Source organism: Octodon degus, unplaced genomic scaffold, assembly GCF_000260255.1.
Source record: "Octodon degus isolate 3935 unplaced genomic scaffold, OctDeg1.0 scaffold00026, whole genome shotgun sequence".
Classification (NCBI taxonomy): Eukaryota; Metazoa; Chordata; class Mammalia; order Rodentia; family Octodontidae; genus Octodon; species Octodon degus.
Window position 1 is genome coordinate 12,410,392 of NW_004524602.1, and position 21,907 is coordinate 12,432,298.

The following is a 21,907-nucleotide window of genomic DNA, read 5'->3' on the forward strand; positions in this document are numbered from 1 at the left end:
AGCCGTGTGGCATGGAATTTGGGTGCAGGTAGGCAGAGAGCACTAAGGCTATCTACAGTGAACAAAGAGAACTGTTTCCCTTTGATAGGAATGGAAAGAAGGCAGGAGACATTAGATGGGAAGATGTTAGTAAACATCTGTGGTCAGAGTTGTCTGGCAGTTTTGCATCTCAGTGAACAAAGTCCTTGAAGTGTCCAGTGTGAGTTTTCAGGTGTCTCCATATGTCCCCAGGACCTGTACAATTCCTTTTAGGACATCCTGTGCTTACCATTGATAGCTTAGGTACTTAGTGAGTTCCCTGCAGAGAGTAGTGCCTCTTCTGGCAAGCAGGTTGGCAGGTAGGGGAATCAGGTTCATTCGAGCCTTATGGTGCCTTATTTCCTTGTTTTGACTTTTAGGTGACATCCTGGTTCCTTTTATGCTTGTGTGATATCATTTAGGCATCAAAGGTTAAGATTCTTATTCAGTTCTTCTTAACCTGGCTCAGGACCACTGCTGCAACCAGTGATGGGCACTGGAATAGAAGTGTGATCAACTGGGCCGTGTGTTTGCCTGACACTGGGGCTGTTCCAGAGGCTGCACTAGTGGCAGGCATTGGGCTGTACATGGGGACTGTGAGGATCTGCCCTGTAAGTACTGTGTTAGGTTTCACCATCTGGGTACTGATTTCCAAGGTCATTTCCTGTGTTTACTGTCCTGTTTTGCCTGTAGCACATGGAGCCTTCTTCCATCCTGTGCTGTCCAGGGTTGGGGTGAAGGCAGTTCAGTGGTCACCAAAGCAGATGTTAACTGGGTCACATGTTAGTTTCACAGCCAAAAGGACATGTGTAGTCTGGGGTGTACCCAGATTTGTATTGTAGCTGGCAGTGGTACAGGCTGAAACAAATCTCTTCCAGGTTTAGGTCTTAGCCTGTTGCCCAGGCAGGTCAATTTGGGGTTAGTTGTGCTCTCCAAGGTTGGAGGAGGGTGTAGACACAGCCCCTTGATTGTGAAGGCTAACACTCAGCTGGAGGAGTGTTATTGCACTCCTTGAACTGCCTCCTGAACTGCCTTCACCCCAACCCTGGACAGCACAGGATGGAAGGAGGCTCCATGTGCTACAGGCAGAACAGGACAGTAAACACAGGAAATGACCTTGGAAATCAGTACCCAGATGGCGAAACCTAACACAGTACTTACAATGCTGTGCATTGCAGGTGGTGGTGAGCCCCAGGACTACTCCAAGGCTGGTAGTGAGTGGGCCAAAACTAAAGCTGCCCCTGTGATGAGCAGGGCTGGAGGCATGTCTACAAGCTCTACCTTTGAGTTTTGGCTAGTGTTGTGTCTTACTGTGATGGGCCTGGCACTGAGCTCTGAGGCAAAGAGCTGTGCTCTCCAGTGGCTGTCATCCTGTTCCCCACCCTGCTGCCCGAGGTTGGGCAAGGGTGGTAGAGCAGTCCATTCACTGTTCTTGCCTCACTTGATGTCAGGGGCTCAGCCTACAGGTACAGGCCTGCGGCATAGGGCATGGAATTTCACCATGGCAAGTGTGGTACTAGGTTTGCAAGCCTGGATTTAATTCCTTCTCTCCCTGAAGCTGAGGTGGAGTTGGGGGAAGAGTGACATGGGCAGTCTTTTCCTCCCTACCTTTTCAGTGTCTTTCTTAGTGCAACAAAACAGGGCTTAGTGATATCTTACCTGGTGTCTTAGCTTTCTGGAGGTACCTGTTCAAAGTGGCTCAGAGAGATGATTGCTGGAGGATCTCATTTACTGGCTGTTGGAGGATCTTATCTGCCGGCATCTTGGCCTCCTTCCTTGATTCCAGGCTAATGCTTTAGCCCTTTTGAGTTATTTTGTGTTTTTGCTTAGAGAGGCTTTTAGAGTTTTATCTTTAACTTTGAAATCAGGCTATGTCTTGGAGTTGATTGTTCTGGGGTTAATCTTTGCAGGTACTTTGTGATCCCTTAAAGTACTGATTCAGATATTTTGTTCTACTTTTGAAAGTCTTCTTTGATCCCTCCTCTACCCCTGGTAATGGTGGTGGCACTGGGGATTGCACTGAGCTACATCTATAGCCATTTTTTTTTCTTCTTTTTAGCGGTACCAGGGATTGAACTCAGGACCCTGCGCTTTCCAGGTGTCGGGCGCCCTCCCGTCCAGCAGGAAAGCACTCAACACGATTTGTGCGGCGGAAAGGCTTTAATCGTTCTCCTGAGTGATGCGCCCCGAGAGAGCACAGTTCCTCTCTCCGTCCCTCTTCCTGTCTCTGACCCTCCGCGTCGCGGAGCGTTTCTTTTATATCCTCACACTGTCCAATCGAGGGTTGATACATGTTACAGCGCCATTGGTTACAATCTCAGGGAAGGTATCTTACATCATTATAGGCGGGTGTATAGCGACTGCGGAAGCAGGAAATGAGCGCCATCTTGGCACACTCGGTGGCAGGGGTAATCTAGCGCAGGCTTCAAGGGCTGCAGCAGGCCTCACCCAATGGTCCCTAGGAGTTTTGGTTCTGAAGCCGCGATTCGCGGCATGGGCTCTCTACATCCAGGCAAGCACTTATTCTACTGAGCTATCTCCCTGGCCCCTCCACAGCCATTTTTTATTTTGATATAGAGTCTTGCTAAGTCACTAAGTTGTTAAGACTAGGCTCAAACTTGTGATCTTCCTGCCTGAGCCTTACAGAATACTGGGATTACAGGTGAGCATCACTTATACCCTATGGATTATAGTTAAAACCAGCCTGTTCCACTCCACTCCATTCTACTCCACTCCATCCACTCCACCCCACCCCACCCCACCCCACTCCACCCCTTTCTTTGCCCCTGTCCTCCTATCTTCCTCTCCTCCTCTTTTTCTTTCCATCCCTTTCTTCTCCCCTCTCCCTTCTTCCTCTTTCTTTTAGCTAATCCAGGAGAAATTGAATATGTCTAATCTGAAAATCCCAAATGCTCCAAAAATCATGTTTAAGTGCAAACATGGAATTACAAGTGGATAATGCCATGCCTAACATCATGTGATATGAGATCACTGTCAAAATGCAGTTGCACTAACACCATTTGGGAAAAATTATCTTCAGGCTATGTGTATAAGGTATATATGAAATATAAATTAATTTTGTTTAGACTTGGGTTTTCCCTCTCCAGGATACCTCATTTTGTGTAAAGAAGTATTCCAAAATCTGAAAACATCTGACCTTCTGGTTCCAAGCATTTTGAATAAGGGATGCTCAACCTATCATACAAGTACAATTCCTTCTTTGTGTACCATCTGTTTGTACTCTGTTTTGCTTTTGTGGTGCTTACTGAATCCAGGGTCTTTACACTGAGTTGTGCCCCTCAGCCCCCTTAAACAGTCTTTGAGATAAAATTTCACTGAGCTTCTAAATGTTCCAAGTTAGGCTTGAATTTGGTAATCTTCCTGCTTCAGGCTCCTGAAGTTCAGTAATATAGGCTTGTTTCACCACACTCATACCTGTTTTTACTTCGATCTGACTCTTTTTATTTTTCTTTGTCATTGAGTTGATTCTTTAACATATTATAATCTGTTTTTTTTAAATGTATTTTTGTACTGGATCTCACTACACAGGTTAGACTTGTGGTGATCCTCCTGTTTCAGCCTCCCCACGCTGGGATTAAAGGCTTATGCCACCACTCCTGGACTCGGTGGCCAGCTCAGTGTTCAGTGTGCACAGGGACAGGGCTGGTGCGACCTGTGGTGCCAGGGATCGAACTCTGTCCCTTTGCTTGCCTAAGCAGGTGATTAGTCCACTGAGCTATCTCCCTAGCCCTTATAATCTGTTTTTCATTTCTGAAATAATTTGGTTTTTATTTTTCTTTCCTGAATTTAATCTTTTGCATCCTTCCTTCCATCCCTTTCTTTTTTCTCTTTTATTTTCTTTGTCTGTTTCTGTGTTTTAACGTTGCATTTGTGATTCAAAGCTTTTAAGATCGTGTTTCGGTTCATTTAATTTTGTTTGATTATTATAGTTCATTTTGCTTCATTATTATTAGTGAATTCCTTTCAGTTGATATAATTTTATACCTTGATTTTCTGTAGTAACTTTTATAGACTTGAGTTTTCTTTTGCTCGTTTTTATTATCTTGGGTATTTTATGCTATTTCTAATCTAATTATACACTTCTCTGCCAATATAGTAAAGTTCAAGTAGTTAGCAGGGGTTCCTTCTGATTTTTTGAGGAAAAGGTTGTCATATCTTGGGTTATGTGGATTTCTTTTGCTTCACAGAATCCTAAGCAATTCTTTTTTTTGCGGAACCAAGGATTGAACTCAGGCACTTGCATTTGCCAGGCAAGCACTTATTCTATTGAGCCATCTCCCCGGTCCCTCTTAAGCAATTCTTGTTTCTCTTTTTCTACCCTTCACCACCACTTAGGTGCCAAATGATCCTTCTTGTTACCTTACTCTCCTTTCCCCCGCCATTCTACATTTTAACAAGTGCTCATTTTATTTTTATTTATTTATTTTTTCTGGTACCGGGGATTGAACTCAGGATGTTACGCTTGCCAAGCAAGCGCTTATTCTATTGAGCTATCGCCCCGTCCCCCAACAAGTGCTCATTTAAGTCACACTTGTCTGTTTACATTGTATCTACTCTTTTAATTCATTCCTGCCCCTTAAAATGAAATGTCCTCTGAAGTTTCTTCCCCATAGTCTGTGTTCTGATGCGCCAGCATGCCTTTGAAGTATTTTCAGCTTTGGCCTGGATTTGAGCTTTATGGCTCTTACCCTGAGTCACCTTTAGGGCCTTTCACCAGACTCCTGCTTCCTTCCTATTTGCAATTTTCTTAGTTGGTCTGTGGCTAGAGTGAAGTGAGAGTGTATACCCTGGAATTGAGTGATTTTTCTCCTTTATTTTGCATTTTTATTTTTTATTTGCAATTGTAGCATTCTGTAATCTTCAAACTATACAACCAGTGTACTTTGGTGTGGAATTTCATTTTTTTGCCTTATCCTTGGGGAAAGAATTTTGGCAAGATAGTCTGTAATTGCCATTGTCCTTGACTGCCTTGAAGTCTTAGGTACATAATAAATGCTGGTGTTATAATTAGCATTCACCTAGGAACAGTTTTACGTTGTATAGTTATTAAAATTTCACATGGACACAGAATTTGCTTTAACTCTAGATGGACTAAAGACACATGTAAAAAAAGAAAACCAAATATCTCTTTAGAAAATTAAGTGGGCTGTGGTTGTGCACGCCTGTAATCCTAGCACTTGGGAGGCTGAGGCAAGAACGTAGTTGGGAGTTTGAGACCAGCTTGAGTTACAGAATGAGCTCAAGGCCAGCTTGAACTACACAGTGAGACCCTGTCTCAAAAACAAAAGAAAAGAAAAAAGAAGAGAAGAGAGAGAGAAGCAGCCAGGCCTGGTGGCACACACTTGTAATTCCAGAACTTGGGAGGCTGAGGCAGGAGGATCATTGCAAGTTCAAGACCAGCTTAGGCTACAAAGTGAGCTCAAGGCCAAGGCCAGCTCAAACTACTTAATGAAACCCCATCTCAAAAAACGAAAACAAACAAAAAGAACAACCACCAAAAAACAGCAAATGCCTGGGTGTGAGAGTAAGGTAAAAAAACTCTCTTTGACCAAGAGTGAAAAACAGAAACTTTAACAGAAAAGATGTGTATATATGCAAAAGAGAGAAGAAACGTTTGCAGTATTGACAGACTGATAAAACACACACACACACACGCACGCACGCACGCACGCACGCACGCACGCACACACCCCTCACCCTACTTTATAAGTTGACCAGACAGGATAATGCATGAATAAACATTTCCCAGAAGTGTTTATCCAAAGGACCAGTAAGCATAAGATGTTCAGAGTGACTAATAATCAGGAAAATATAGATTAGAGCAAAATTACCTATGGCAAAAAAAAAAAACAAAAAACAAAAAAACAACCAAAAAACAAAATTACTTATGACTTGCACGAGGGATAGATGTAGGTACTTTTATATGTTTTGTACAATAGTGATGTTTAGTGAAGACTTAACTGCATTTCCCCAAAAGTAAGACCTAGCTGGAAAGTAATCAGCCTCAAAGGTAGAGATAAAAAGTGCCAGCCCCAATCAGCCTATTCTTTCCTTACCTATGTTACAGAGCAGCCACAGAGCAAGAGGATAGTAAGGGCAGGTAGGCAGCACTAATATCTGGGGAAATTTACAGTCTGAGGATATATGGATTATTCTGTACGTTCTGTACATGACAAGGAGATCAGTGTATCTGGGGCCAAGTAAACAGGTAAGGTAGAAATGAGGTCCAAGAGGTAGTGGGCAGGCTGTGTTGTACACCACCTTAATTGGTTATTTTAAGAGTTATGCCTATTAATCTGAGAGGGAAAGCTATTGAGGGTTTTTAAGCAAAAAGAAGTGATCTCTTGCACATATGTATTTCAGTTATTGTTTTTTCAGTTCTAGAATATCCATTTACTTTAAAAAATTTCATTTTATAACCCTCTGGTGAATTTTTCCATCTTTTTATCTGCTTTTTCCATTTATAAAGATACTGAAGTTGGATTATCTTTAGATCTATTTTCTTAGTCGATAGCATGATATTCATGTCTAGGCATGCTTCATAATTCTTTTTAATTTTCATTTTTTTGATATAGGGCCTCACTATATAGTGCAGGTTGGTCTTTAACTTGTTTTGTAGCCCATGCTGGCCTTGAACTCATGGCAACCCTCCTACCTCAGACTCCTGAGTGCTGGGATTACAGGTGTGTGCCATCATGTCCAGCTCTAGTAATTCTTTATTAAGTGCTCAGCATTGTATATAACCCCATAGATAGTAAGAAGGAGGTTGAGTAAAAGTTGGTTTGTAGTTTTGTAAAGCTCAGATTCCCTTTAATTTGCTTAGCTTATGGGTGCTAGCCCTGTAGAAGCTTTCATCTAAGAACTTTGCATATTCATTGTGGTCCTAGCCTGGCTGCTCCTGAGCTTGAGTCTCTTTCTTCTTAATATGACAGTGCTGAAACTGCTGCTGTACTTTTTAGGGGCTTTTGCTTAGCTCCTAGCCTTCTGTTTTATGTAGCTTTAGAATTTAGCAGACATCTGAAGAGGGCTATTTCCCCATGTCTCCCTTTAAATTCTAATCCTAGATTCTTAGTTCCCAGCTTTGTTTTTGTGAGCTTAATACAGCCAAAAGCTTTAATGGATTCTCTTATCTTTAAGCAGTTACTGTCTGCATAAGAAAAAAGTTTGATTCTCAACCCACTATTCTCTGCTTAGAACTAGCAGATATATCTAAGGGGAAAGTATTTTCACAGCGTCAACTTACTTTTCTGCAATTCCTTCCAGCCTGCAGTCATTTGTTGCGCAGGTTCCTTCAGAGCTCCCTTGTGCCTTTAAACAGATGACAACAACTATATCTTCTTTTTAGTTATTCTTGGCCACAGCATTGGTGTCCTAGTCACTTTTCTCTGGGGTAAAATTTCTGATTTTAACCCTCAGCGTAAAGGAGAGAGGTTTACTTTGGCTCTCGTTCCAGTTCTCTCACACCTGGCTGCAGCAGAAGCAGCATGGTGGAAGGTACTGGGAGAGAAAAGCCCCTCGCCTGGGGCGGGCCCCAGAAGTGAGGCAGGCGCTTCAGACCACACTCACAGTGGCCTTCCCACAGGCCCCACTTCTGTTGAGCAGGCCAGCTGTATTTCCCTCCTAATCTAGTCACCTTCCAAACACGAGGCTTTGGGGATCATTTTAGATCTAAACCATTGCAACTGGGCAATCCCAGGCTACCCCACCTGACTCTGGAGAGCTGCCTGACTTACATTTCGAAGCTTCATTTATTTACTTTATTGAAAGGGGCCATAGAGGGGTAAAGGTTGATGGCAGGAAACCTCTAGGAGGGCTCTTTCAGTGACCCATGAGTTGATGACTTGGACCAGAGTTGTAGTAATGGAGTGGGAAAGCGAATTGGGTTCTGAATAAAGTTTGTGAAAATAGGGCTCACCAATGAAATTTGGAGTGTTAGAGAAGGACTCCATGATAATCTGCAATAATCTAAGACAGTGGTGCTGAACCTGTGGCATGCAAGTTGTTTTAAGACAAAAGATATGCCTTGTTTTTATCTGAACTAAAATCTCAGTAAGGCTTTGGTTGCAGCATTGGCACTTTGTGATAGATAAGTGGGATTTGGGGTGTAGTTTGGGTACTGGTCTCTGGAAGGGTTGCCATGGGCCAGGGATATAGCTCAGTGGCACAGTGCCTGTCTGGGCAAGCACAAGGTCCTGAGTTCAATTCATGGTACCAAAAATACATAATTTTTTTAAAGGGTCATTATCATTGATCTAGGATGGTGATGGACTTGTTAATTACTGAGATGAGGAAGTCTATGGGAGGAACAGGTCTGAGTTCTTGTGGTGATTATGATGGATTAGGAATTCAAACTTAGATATGTAGACTTTGAAATACCTGCTAGATGTCCATGTGTCAAGGTAAAAAGAGTACTATAAATTTTTTTGAGAATAATCTGAATGAGTTCAGGGAAGAAGTCTTGTTTGAGATGAAAACTTGGGAGTGATGTGACATTAGAACTTAAAGGGAAAAGGGAAGTCTGAAGAAGTCACAATCTTTTAAAATAAATAAATTAAAAAAATACATATATATATATTTAATTTTGGAAATTTAGGTTTATAGAAAAGTTGTAAAGATTATTAAGAAAAGTTTCTATATCCTTTTGCCCATTTCTCTTTTATGTCAGTAAACCATGGATTTATCAAAGGTTAAAATACCAACATTCGGATTAAAGTGCCTGCAAGCAGGCGCAGGGGCTGGGGGTTCAATTCCCGGACCTGCTGTTCTGGACCCACCCCCAGAGCGTGCTAAAATAGCCATTGAGACTGGGCGTGGTGGAGCACACCTGTAATCTCAGCTCTTGGGAGGCTGTAAACAGACGGATCACTACGAGTCCAATCTAGTAGTGAGACCCTGAATACCCTGTAGACCCTTCTTTAAAATACAAAAACAAAAATAAACAAAAAAACCCCCCAATGTTTATACAGTACCATGAATTCAGCTCCATACTTCATTTTCATTTCACCAGTTTGAAATCACGAATTGTAATACAAGATGGAAGTTAGAAACTTATAATGAATCTCCCATCTAAGTTGTTGACTGTTTTTTCCTCTCCCTTTACAGAACTGATGGCTGAAGAGTAAGTCAACATGGCAACTATGGTTCCACCAGTGAAACTGAAATGGCTCGAACACCTGAACAGCTCCTGGATTACAGAGGACAGCGAATCTATTGCTACAAGAGAGGGAGTTGCTATCCTGTATTCTAAACTAGTCAGCAATAAGGAAGTAGTACCTTTGCCCCAACAAGTTTTATGTCTCAAAGGACCACAGTTGCCAGACTTCGAGCGAGAGTCTCTTTCGAGTGACGAGCAGGACCATTATTTGGATGCCCTTCTTAGCAGCCAGCTGGCGCTAGCGAAGATGGTTTGTTCAGATTCTCCATTTGCTGGGGCCCTGCGGAAAAGACTGCTTGTCCTCCAGAGAGTCTTCCATGCACTTTCTAATAAATACCATGACAAAGGCAAAGTGAAACAGCAGCAGCATTCTCCGGAGAGCAGCTCTGGTTCAGCAGATGTCCATTCTGTTAGTGAACGTCCTCGGTCCAGCACTGATGCACTTATAGAAATGGGTGTTCGAACTGGTTTAAGCTTATTATTTGCACTTCTGAGACAAAGTTGGATGATGCCCGTGTCGGGACCTGGCCTTAGTCTTTGCAATGATGTTATTCATACTGCAATCGAAGTTGTGAGCTCTTTGCCTCCATTATCTTTAGCAAATGAAAGCAAGATTCCTCCCATGGGCTTGGACTGCTTATCACAAGTAACGACATTTCTTAAAGGAGTAACTATTCCCAATTCTGGCGCGGACACGTTAGGTCGTAGATTAGCCTCTGAGTTGCTGCTTGGTTTAGCAGCTCAGCGAGGCTCTTTGCGGTATCTTCTTGAATGGATAGAAATGGCTTTGGGGGCTTCAGCAGTTGTAAATACCATGGAGAAAAACAAACTATTGTCAAGTCAGGAAGGAATGATCAGCTTTGACTGCTTTATGACTATATTAATGCAGATGAGACGTTCTTTGGTATGTACTATAAATGTCAACTTTATTCATTTCTCATTTTGGATTTCTGAGATAGGGTCTTGCTCTATAGTCTGGGCTAACCTTGAACTCCTTGTGTTGCCTAGATTGGCCTTGAACTCCAGGTGATTCTCCTGCCTCAGCCTCCCAAGGGCTGGGATTATAGGTGCATGCAACCGTGCCCAAATATAAATGTCAGTTTTAAATTTTGTAACAATTTTTGAGTAAGGCACACAGCTTTTAGTGAATTAGTGGTAATAGTAAATGCTTTGAAAGTTCTGCTGGTGTTTGGTAGGTTAAATATTTATGTACTTTGCATGAAGCAACTCATACATGTTGATAAACAGGGAGAGGCCACTTGGTACAGAATTAAGACCACTGGATTAGGAGGCAGATTTATGATTTTGATTTCAAGATTTATGTGAGTTTGGGAAACTCACTTCACTTCTGTGTGTTTATAAACTTACATAAAGTGAGGGACCTTGCCAAGTTAGCAGGAAAACTTAAAACGTTTGCAATTTCATCCTTCCCAGATTTTGTTAACACTTGTGGTATAGCAGTGTTGGCCTGGGGCCTGTGGGTAAGTTTCTACCTTCACAGAGCTAAGAGCTTAGGGTGAGTCAGGCACTACGTATATAATTCCAAGTGGTAAGAAGTGCTAAGCTGAGAGAGGAGCAGCACAGGGACTAGAGAGTGACAGGCTCCTGGAGCAGGCTGTGAGCTGATAGGTGTGCTATGTTAGTCAGTGTGCTTAAGGAAGGACTCTTGAGTTGTGACATGTAAGTAGAGACCTGCAAGGAGGGAAGTGAGGAGCCACACAGAAGTCTAAAAAGGAGATGTTGTCCGAGGAAACTGCTTGAGTTTCCAAGTTACGGCGTCATAACTTGGGACACCATATTGAAGAATAAACAATTTTAGTTTTAATACTGAAATGTAGTAACTTTGTGAAAACCTGGTACTGGGATTGAACCTGGGTCTTTGTGCTTGCTAGGCAGGCACTTAGACTGCTGAGCTATCACCCTAACCCAAGACTCAAATACTTTTTTTTTTTTTTTTTTGGTGGAACTGAGGATTGAACCCAGGCCCTTGCACTTGCCAGGGAAGTGCTTATTCTACTGAGCTATCCCCACGGCCCCATCAAAAACTTTTAAGATGACTTAATTTCAGTTAGATGACATTGTCACTCTACTTTTGGTGTGCTTTATTCACAAATTTTAACTAATGAATTTTTTAGTTAAAACAACTAAATATGTCACTTTTGGATTATGTGTCTCAAATCTTTTTTTCTCTTCAAACAAGTGCAATGCAGTGCTTTAGAATTAATAGCACTGTTTCATGAAAAAAACACTATGTTGAATTTGTTTTTAAAACAGGACCATTTAAAAATGTTACTTGAGTTGTTTGCATTTATGAACTCAGTTGTAAATACTGAGCCATTTTTTAACAAACAATTTTTCCATTTTTGTAATTTTATCGTATTTAAGTAGTTAAAGATTTTCAATTATAAAATCTATGAAAATTTGGATGTCTTAGTGTTAAATGAACGTAAGGTAAGAATCTTCAGATAACAGCTGGGGTAGGTAGCCTCTTTGTGGTTTTTATTCTCATTTGCACATGTTTTTCTAATTTTGTTTCCTGATTCTTAGTACTCTCTAGTGAGATTCTCTTATTTTATAAGTAACGTTTACTTACTGCTTTCAAATCTGTAGTGTTAATGACCTAAATAGCATATCTACTTGCTGTCATATGTTAATTTTTGTGAAAGTCATTTCCTCAGCTTACCATCCATTTATTTTGCATTGTCTTCATTACAAAAATGTATCGAACCAGGCATGGTAGTACACACCTGGAATCCCAGCAGTGGGGAGGCTGAGGCAGTTGGATCATTATTTTTAGGCCAGTTAAGGCTATATAGTTAGACCCTATTTTAAGAAATCAAAACAAAACTTTCCCAAAAGATATTAACACAGTATAGTTATAATTATATACTTGCCCATGATAAATCCACTTCTGGAGCAAAATGCTGCATATTGAGCCAGAGGCCTCGTCCCCTCCTGAACCTCTAAGGTCTTATCCTATAATACCATTCCTACAAGGAAGGGATTACCCAGGAACCTAGACTACTGATTGATAGTGTACATTGCTCTACAAACCTATGAAATCTTTACAGTAAATGTGTGTGCCTATTTAAAACAGTGTTTTACTTGTCATTTAATTAGCCTGTAATATCCCATCCGATTATTTTTCTGGGCTTCTTTCTTTTACCACCCCATGCTACCTAGGATAAGGGAGGAAGAGAATTCACTTTGGTTGAGTGCCTTCCAGCCAGCAGGCCCTCTACATGTGCTATCTCATTCATTTATCATGCTGACTGTGTGGCCATGTTAGCTACCCTGATCTTGACGATGGACCAACTGTGGTAGGGGCTTGATTTGCAAGTACACTGGACACCAGAGTAACATAGCATGCACTCCTGGCGTAAGCACCTGCCAGGTCGTGCGTGATGGTAGGTAATTCTGCAACCCTCAGTCTGTCTGCAGAGCTTATGATTTTTCTGACTGTTCTATGCAGTTTTTATTGTTTATTATTTTATTGTTTACTTGATTTTTTCTCCCCCATTAATGATTACCTTAAAGTAGATGTAAGATATGTTTATTTTATTGCTGGATTTTCAGCTTTATCTCTACTTGGTGTCTCATTCCTGGACAAAATACCAACTGAAGCCTGCAGGGCTCCAAGGCCATACAGTACCCGTAACATAGCTCCTTGTTGGGCCAGTGGGGCTTTAGAGATCTATACTGCTTTCTTTGGAATTGTGGATCTACTCCCGGGAAGAATTCTGTGTGTTTGATTTAATTTGGCTCTCTCAAAGTTACCATAGGCGTGCATTAGATATAATTTAAATTAAAAATTCAGATTGGCTTTAGGGGAAAGGAATGGTTATCTAATTGAATTTTGCACTGGTTATTGCTTCTTGCATAATGAATGATTAAATCTAATGCTCTTGGTCTACAGAGCTCAAGTTTCTTACCCTTTACTGTGTTCTCTGAGAACTCATAATGTGTGAACCTCTCGTGGTAGATTAGAACCCATGAGTTTCTTGGCCTCTTCATGACTCGGACAGGGTTTAAGCCATAATAAGATAGAGGGAGAGGCACATAACTGTCAGTTAAGTACTGAGCCTAACAAAGTAAGTTCAGTCTGTGAATTATATTTATTTGTGTGACTCTTAAACTGAGCTACCAAGTATGTATTTGAGTAGGCCCACATAAAATAGTTTTCATGTTTAAATACATGTGGGGGGAAATACAAAGTTATTCGTATTATAATGTAAGTGTGCATATATCTTCAAATTCTAAAAAAACCAAACTCTTCTGGCCTTTGATGCCGTTGGATGTTTACTAGGTACTGTGTTCCAGATATTGTTAGGTGCTGGGTTAAAAAGCCATGCTCTAGATAGTTGATGATTTATTGCATGAGAGAGGGACATGCGTTTCAAGCTAAAGATAATTTGCTCTGCTGAGCAGTAAAGATCTGCATTGGGAAGAGGTTTGTGGACCTAAGAAGTGGGCCTTGTGAGGGAAGGAGCTTCAGGAAGTGCACAAGTGGGAGTAGCTGAGGAAGGGAAGACCAAAACTCACAGAGTGGCCAGGGTGTAGGGGAGCAAGCTCCCGGATGTGTGGGGCAGAATTAGATGAGATGAGGCTGTGAGTGAGACAGGCCCTGTATCTTATGCTATACGACTTGGGGACTTAATTTGTAGGTAGGGAAGAGTCACTGAAGCAATTTTGAGTGAAAACAGAACCTTAAGGAAATGTTCTTCTGCTAGTTGTATATCCTTGAATACTTTAGACAAATGTTGGGAGAAAGGTATGTTATTTTGGATGGTAGTTATCTAAGCAAAGGTAATTAAATGAATAATTTTTTAAATGCATAATTTAAAAATTGTAACTTTATGTTACTTTAATTTTTACTTAGACTATTATACTTCCTATCAAATATTAATGGTATATGAAGTTGCACATTTAATGAACTATAATTTTACACAACCTAATTTCTTTAAAAACGCAGTTTTAACTTTCTTATTATGCAGCGTACTTATGAAACACAATAATAATAATTCTATGTGGAGTGAATTGTATGAATGTTTCTGATTCTGATTAGAGTAGACTCACTCTCAACTACTTGACTTTTCTTGGGAAAGAACGTAAACCAATGACAGTCTGTGTTACAGAGAATACGCGAAGTATTTTATTAGTGTAGGCATTTGTTTTATTTTATTTTTAGTACTCGGGATCACACTTAGGGCTTTATACCTGCTAGGCAAGTGCTCTACCCCTGGGCTATACCCCAGACTTGGTTTAATATTTGTATTTATATTTATCTTGTAAAATATTTTTAAATTTAGCAAGGATTTAATATTCCTAGTATTTTCTTTTTCAGTGTACATAATATTAAATGATCACTGCTGTCAGTTTTGAGATCTTACTGTGTATCAGACATTGTGCCAAGCACACAGGCAGACTGTATGTTTGTCTTTTCAATCCTGTCTAAAGATGAGGACATTCTCATGACCAGTAAGTGGTAGAGCCTAGACTTAAGCCTAGATTGGTCACTTTTGTTGTTTTCAACATTGTCCTAGAAAAGCATAAGAAGAGGATTATGATGTCTTTGGTGCCAGCTACTAGGAAGTTATAGCAGTTTGTTCCTCATCACTTGGTTTAGTAATCATTAGAGGTGGCCTTTAAATAATGGAGCCACAGAAATGCTGCGTAGCTATTGAAGAATGTAGAGAAATTGTGCCAAAGTGTTGGCTGCTATAGCAACACATTGTGTGTCTAGGGACAGGTTGCTTTTTGGTATACTCAGCTTTTTTGTGATTCCAGCCCTCTAAAGTATGGGCCTCAGATAGTAGCGTGGACATCACCGAGGACTTGTTAGAACTGCAGAATCTTGACAGTCATGGTCGCACATTCCTGAGGATCACAAGTTTAAGCTCCGCCTGGGCAATTTAGTAAGACTTCTCTAACCCCTGGTCTCCAAATAAAAAGGGTTAGGATATAATTCAGTGCTAGAATGCCCTTGAATTTGATCCACAGTACTGAAAAAAGAAAAAAAAAAATGCACAATCTCAGACCTGTCTATACTTTTTGAATCAAGATTGCCCGCTAATTAATATCATTAAAACTTTAGAAACAACACCTTAAGTAATTATGAAGAAAACTGACTTGACAAAAAGTGAACCAGCAATAACCGAAATGGCTAAGCTGGCACACACGTGTAGTCCCAGTTACTTGGGAGGCTCAGGTAGGAGGATCACAAGTGCAAGCTAGCCTAGGCGGTTTGGAGATCCTGTTTATCCTGCTCAGAAATAGAAGAAAGGGGGGGGGGGAGAAAAAGAGGAGGAGGGAGAGAGGAGAGAGAGGAGAGGAGAGGAGAGAGAAACCAGCTAGGTGGAACCAAAAATGTAAAGAGATAAGCATGTGCTGTGATTGGAAGAATCGGATTAGCTATTGACAGCAAGCAGAAAAAAATAGTTAAGAGATAATAAATGATGGAATAGGGGTAACAGAGAACTTGATAGGAAGCTTGAGCTTGTTTTCTTGGTGGTGGTGCTGGTAATGAAAGGCAGGGCCTCATACAGGATAGGCAGCTATTCTATCACTGACCTTCACCCTCAACCCAAGCTTTACATTTTAAACTATAAGCACTTCTTAGAAATTGGAAAGGGAGCCATCTGAAAAGAAAGAAAATACTGAGCTTCATTCAGCTTTGCTGGAGTAAGCAAAGTGGTATGAAAAGCCATTTACCTTGGCTTCATCACAGAAGTTTTTTTGTTTTTCTTCTAGTACTAGAGATTTAACCTAAAGTCTTGCATTGAGCTGAATCCCCAACCAATTTTTTATTTTGAGTCTGGGTTTTGCTGGTCGCTAAGTTCCACAGGCTGGGCTCAAGTGTGTGTCCTTCCTCAGCCTCCCAGAGTACTGGGATCACAGGTGTGTACCACCACACCTGGCTCCATTACAGGAAGTTTTGAAGGCAGAGGAGAATCAACAGAAGAAAAGTTTTACACTATACCAGCTGTTGGAGAACTCTCTAAAATGAGTCCTGTTTAAGTGATTTGAAGGTACTTAGAGATATATATGTATATATAATCTTCCCAGAAGATACAAGTTGATCAAAATTTTACCATTGTAAGCTTGGTACAGTGGTATGTGCCCACAGTGCTGACTGTTCATGTGACTGAAGCAGGAGGAAGACTTGAGCTGAGGAGTTTCAGGTCAGTCTGGGCAGCATAGCCAGGCTAAATCTTTAAAACAAAACAACATTAATTTTCTTGGTGGGATAGAAAAAGGGCAGATGAATATATAGAACATTAACAAAAACCCTGTAAAACTTTAAGGTACTATGAAACTTTAAAAATTCTAAGCTGGATGTGGTAGCACCTTCCCATAATCCTAGCATTCTTGGAGGCTGAGGCAAGAGATATGCAAGGAATTAGCAAGACCTATCACAATAAAAAAGGGATGGGAATGTAGCTCAGTGTTCTTGGGTTCAATTCCCAGTTGTAAACAAAAAGAAAAAAAATTGTAACCAAACTTCATTAGAATTAAATACTGTGGATATTTTGTTTGAAGACATTGATTGAGATTTTGTATTTGGTTCAAAATAGTCATTTCCTTTATTATAGGAATTACAAAGTTATAAGTATAAAATAGTTTGCATTGATAAAAGCATAGAGCCTTACAGTTGGATGGAATCTGGCAGGACATGTAAGTCAGCTTTTCCTTTATAGTATTTTTGTATATCCACCAAGTAAATGGTCATCTGATTTATATTTTGCAATATAGCATCTTTTGAAATAAAGCCACAAATGAGAGTGTTACAATTATAGCACTGATAAGTGATAGAAAGAATTTGACATTTGTGGTGGAAATATTTAAAGATAGGGAAATTTGAGGCGCCATGGATATAGTTCACTTTCTAATGTATCATTTTTCATTAAGATAATGATTTCTCTCAGTGAGCCTTCCTATGGCAAACAAGCCCAAGAGAAATTCTGTGAATCCTCAGCTGTACTAGGAAAAAGGTGTTTTGTTGCTAGTACAGACATCAGCTGACTGCTGCAATGTTGGTTGTGCTGAAACTGAGAAGGGAGGACAGATTTTTGCCCCTGTGGATCATTGCTTATGCTGGCTGTATTCTGCTCACCTGTGTCCCTTAGGGAGGCGGGTGAGGCAACTCTGGGGGCCCATGGGGAGTCACCCAAAGAATATTTTATTACCCAATTCCTCCTTTTTGACTGTTTCTAGTCTTGTGACTCTTTGAAATAAATCACTATTAGGTAAGATAATCATAGATTGGAGGGGGCCTTAATTTGCCCTTTGACTCAATAACCAGGCCTTTTATAACACTTATGTGTAAAAGTTGGCTTGAAACCAAATGTTAGGATTTGATCTACAGTCATGTAAACAGTCCTCAGGGCTCAGAAGTAGAGCATGTATTTTATTTTGAATATTAGATCATATACTGGTAAATTTAATTGATAAGTTTTTATTAAGTAAAACAGTTGCATCATGTACACAGGACACTAGACTGGATCTCCAGCACCACAGAAACCATCGAACAAGCAAAAAACAAAAAGTGTGTAAATAGTTCTTAAGATAGGCATTGTTTTCACGGAGTATGTAAGTGATTTTAAATATGTCTATCTCTCTCCTTCCCATACTGTATCCTACACTGTTTAATTATAGGGTTCATCTGCTGATCGGAGTCAGTGGAGAGAGCCAACTAGAACATCTGACGGCCTGTGCTCACTCTATGAGGCAGCATTATGTCTCTTTGAAGAGGTATGTAATCATCGTGGCTTTTGCATTACACATTACTTCATCTTAAATACTATATAGCATGTACTTAACCATTAAAAACATCTTTTTGGAGAGGGGACAAAAAATATAATCCATAAAAAGGCTCCGAAAGAAGGCGGCCTGAGTGGTTGCCTCTAGAGCGTAGAGCCTCAGGTGTTTTGGGCCAGGGGTGGGAAAATAACGTATTTTCAATGTATTTTATTTTGAACATTGGATCATATACTGGTAAATTTAATTGATTTTTTTTATTAAGTAAAACAGATACAGAAGGATATACACATGTATGTTTTAATGAATTACTAAGTAAACACTCTTTTATCTGTACTGAGGTAAAGAAATAGAATTTTGCCAGTCAGAGAAGACCTTTCATGTCCTCATCATAACTTCTTTCCTCTTCCCTTGAATATAAACACTATCGAGACTTTTGGACTAATGACTTTCTTGTGGTTCTTCATAGTAGTGTCACTCAGGTACACATACCTGGACAGTAGTTCATTCTTGCCCATTAAAAAGTTTTAAATCTGTGAATTGGTACATTTTTCCTTCCTTTGCTTCAGTGTATGTTTCCAGTAACTTATTTATTAGACTAGATTTTCTCAATCTGTATTTTGCTGATTGGTTACTCCTAATGCAGTTCGGCATCTTTGTCCTTTGCAGTGCCTGCAGATTAGCACCTGGAGCCAGAGGCTTGATGAGGCTCGGGTTTAGTCACCTTGATAAGCTCTGTATGTGGCATTGTGTTCTTGCATGTGGTTCCACTGGTTGCCTCCCTTTGTGGTGATTAATAGCTAGATTTAATTGATTTGTGGTTAGTTGTTGTGGTCTAGTTCTTTCTTTTTCATTTATTAGTTAGAATGTTTTTATAAAGAGATGCTTCCCTATCAACTCTTTGATTACTATAGGCCATGTACGGAAGGCAAAATAAAGCTTGATTTTCCCCACCTGCTTTTATTTTCAATTTAATGAACTAATCCTTTATCATACTTGAGCTTGATCATTTAACTTGATTAAAAAATATCATTTTGAGTTTGTAGACTTAAATCTATTTGAGTGTTAAATTGTTATTTGTGGTGAAGGGCAGTGTTGCTTTATTTAGGCCTGTTGTCTTGTCAGGGCAGTAATATCTCCAGATTCTTCCTAAATTCTTTTGACATAAGGTTGTTGCTCCTTGATTTCTAGTGAAGCACATTGTTCCTGGCTCATCACGTGCATTTCTTGTACTGGAATTAGCTGGACAACACTGCCGTTTCTTTTATTGAGAATTGTTGATTTCAATACCATGCTGAGGGTGCTAGAGGTGCTTACTGTTAGTGAGTTGGCCTTATCTGTACTTAGGCTTTTCTAACAGGCAAAGCAAGGCAGTTGTGGTGTGTAAGGGAGTGTGCATGTGTGGTATGTTTAAAGTCAAAACACCTCGTGGGCCGGAACCGCCATCTTCCAGTAATTTGCCAAAATGACTAACACAAAGGGCAAGAGGAGGGGAACACGGTATATGTTTTCCAGGCCTTTTAGAAAACATGGGGTTGTTCCTTTGGCTACATACATGCGAATCTACAAAAAGGGTGATATTGTAGACATCAAGGGAATGGGTACTGTGCAAAAAGGAATGCCTCACAAATGTTACCATGGCAAAACGGGAAGAGTCTACAACGTTACCCAGCATGCTGTTGACATTGTTGTAAACAAGCAAGTTAAGGGCAAGATACTTGCCAAGAGGATTAATGTGCGTATCGAGCATATTAAACACTCAAAAAGTCGTGATAGCTTCCTGAAACGTGTCAAGGAAAATGATCAGAAAAAGAAGGAAGCCAAAGAGAAAGGTATCTGGGTTCAGCTGAAACACCAGCCTGCCCCTCCCAGAGAAGCACACTTTGTGAGGACCAGTGGAAAGGAACCCGAGTTGTTGGAACCCATTCCCTATGAATTCATGGCATAAACTGGGGACGTTGCTCTGCCATTCAGCACCTAATTGGCAGCTTAAGTGTTCTAGGTCCTATGTAAAATTAAAATCATCCTGTGTTGTAAGGGTGGTTTTCTTAGTCGAACAGGTATGTGGTGCCTTCTTACCTCAGAAATATTTGCAGCAGATTTTCACTGTACCCAGTAATTGTGTCTAGCCTTTACTCTTCAGTATTTTCTTGCTGAAAGATACTGCTGAGGTATTGCGCAGGTGTATACCCAAAAATTCAAATATTTATAAAGTATTTATATTGGCTTGAAGATCCTGTAAATCATCATGGGAAAAAGATGTATCAAAATAAATGGAAGTCACTTCAGAAACAAACAAACAAAAAAAAAACACCTCGTGACTTCTGGGACTGTACAGTTTTTACTTAGCCTTTTTGTATATTACATTTAATCCTCTTTCTTTTTAACTAAAACTGCTGATTTTCAAGGATGATAAAATTAAGAATATCCTATAATTACTCATTTGTTGAATCATATTATGCACACAAATGCACATACACACACATACACACTGCTGTCCTAAAATAACAAGCCAAGTATTACTTCTGTGTAGTTACTGGAAACAGTAAGGTTTTTTACTTTATTTGGTGCTTTTCTTGTGTGTGGTACTGGGGATCAAAGTCAGGACCTTATACTCGCCAGGCAGGTGCTTATTGCTGCTTATGCTCTCTGCTGTTTTGCATTGTATTGAAAGGATCTGACTAAAAGTATCCTATCTCTGCCCATTCAGTGTGCACACAGACTAATATAGTGACTTTTAAAGGTTCTTATTTATTTTTTGTTCAGTTAGGCAAAAACCAAACCAAATCAAACCATCCAGCGCATTCAGAATAGCTGTAGTCAGATTAAGGTCTTCACTGAATGCATACAGTAAAAAATCCATTAACCCCTAATAAATAAAGAGGGTGAAAGTAAGATTACAAATGTGGTAAACAAATAGATGGAAAAGCTTTGACTCTCCTGATAATAAGGACATGTAAATTAATGGCATCCTCCTTTTTTCCACTTAAGTTTGCAAAAAATTAAAACAAACAAAACACCACAGTACCCAAACCCAAAACTTTTAGGAAGCACGGTACGCATCCACAACGTGGGTGCTGAGGTGACGCCGGTACTCTCACACAGACCCAGTCCTCGGTCAGGGCGAGCAGGACAGCCACCTTGGGTCCTGTGCTTTCCATGAGGAGTTTAAACGACGATATTGTGACTAGCAACAGATGTCATCATCATATTTAGCATATATGGTAAAGAAACCATGACTTTTATTTTGTACATGAGTATGTATATGTTGAATTGCTCATTGGATGCTTATTGTTTTGAGGCTAGCCCTCCTTTTGGATGTTGATAATGACAGCATTATAAACAGACATCATTTTTATTATTGGCTTTTTTTTTTTTTTTTTTGCGGAAATGGGGATTGAACTCAGGCCCTTGCGCTTGCCAGGGAAGCGCTTATTCTACTGAGCCATCTTCCCGGCCCCCAGACATCATTTTTGGGAATAGTTTGTTAACAATTTGTTATAGTATGTTTCAAGAATTTTAAGATTGTAGGATTATTGGCCTTTTTTGATATACCAATTCTTAGATTCTCTATAAGGAAGTAATAAAAACTATAGCAACAACTATAGTCTTAAAAATGGCCTAAAAAATAATGAAATAGAGGGGCCGGGGAGATGGCTCTGTGGAATAAGCGCTTCCCTGGCAAGTGAAAGGGCCTGAGTTCAATCCCCAGTTCCTCAAAAAAAAAAAAAAAAAAAAAGACAAGAAAAAAAAATAGAACTTAAATATCTTATTGAAAGTAGGTGGTTAAATAAATTATAATTTTTGTACTGAATATTGTTCAGTCATAAATATTAAGTAGACAGGGCTGGGGAGGTAGCTCAAGGGCATAAGCACCTGCCTGTCAAGCCCAAGGTCCTGAGTTCAATCGCTAGTCCCGAAAGAAAAAAATTAGGTAGACAGATTTTGCAGAAGTTT

The 21,907-nt window shown here is 40.1% G+C and overlaps 1 protein-coding gene across 9 annotated transcripts in view; it reads left to right on the top strand.

Annotated features, from left to right (window-relative positions):
* Herc1 (HECT and RLD domain containing E3 ubiquitin protein ligase family member 1) overlaps positions 1-21,907 on the top strand; it is a 205,579-nt gene that overhangs the window by 44,143 nt on the left and 139,529 nt on the right. For all 9 annotated transcript variants that reach the window (XM_004628831.3, XM_023712424.1, XM_023712425.1 and 6 more), the window contains exons 2-3: positions 9,142-10,097; positions 17,849-17,944. In XM_004628831.3, the coding sequence (XP_004628888.1) occupies positions 9,168-10,097; positions 17,849-17,944 (1,026 nt within the window). In that variant the 5' untranslated portion in view covers positions 9,142-9,167. The remainder of the gene's footprint in view (positions 1-9,141; positions 10,098-17,848; positions 17,945-21,907) is intronic.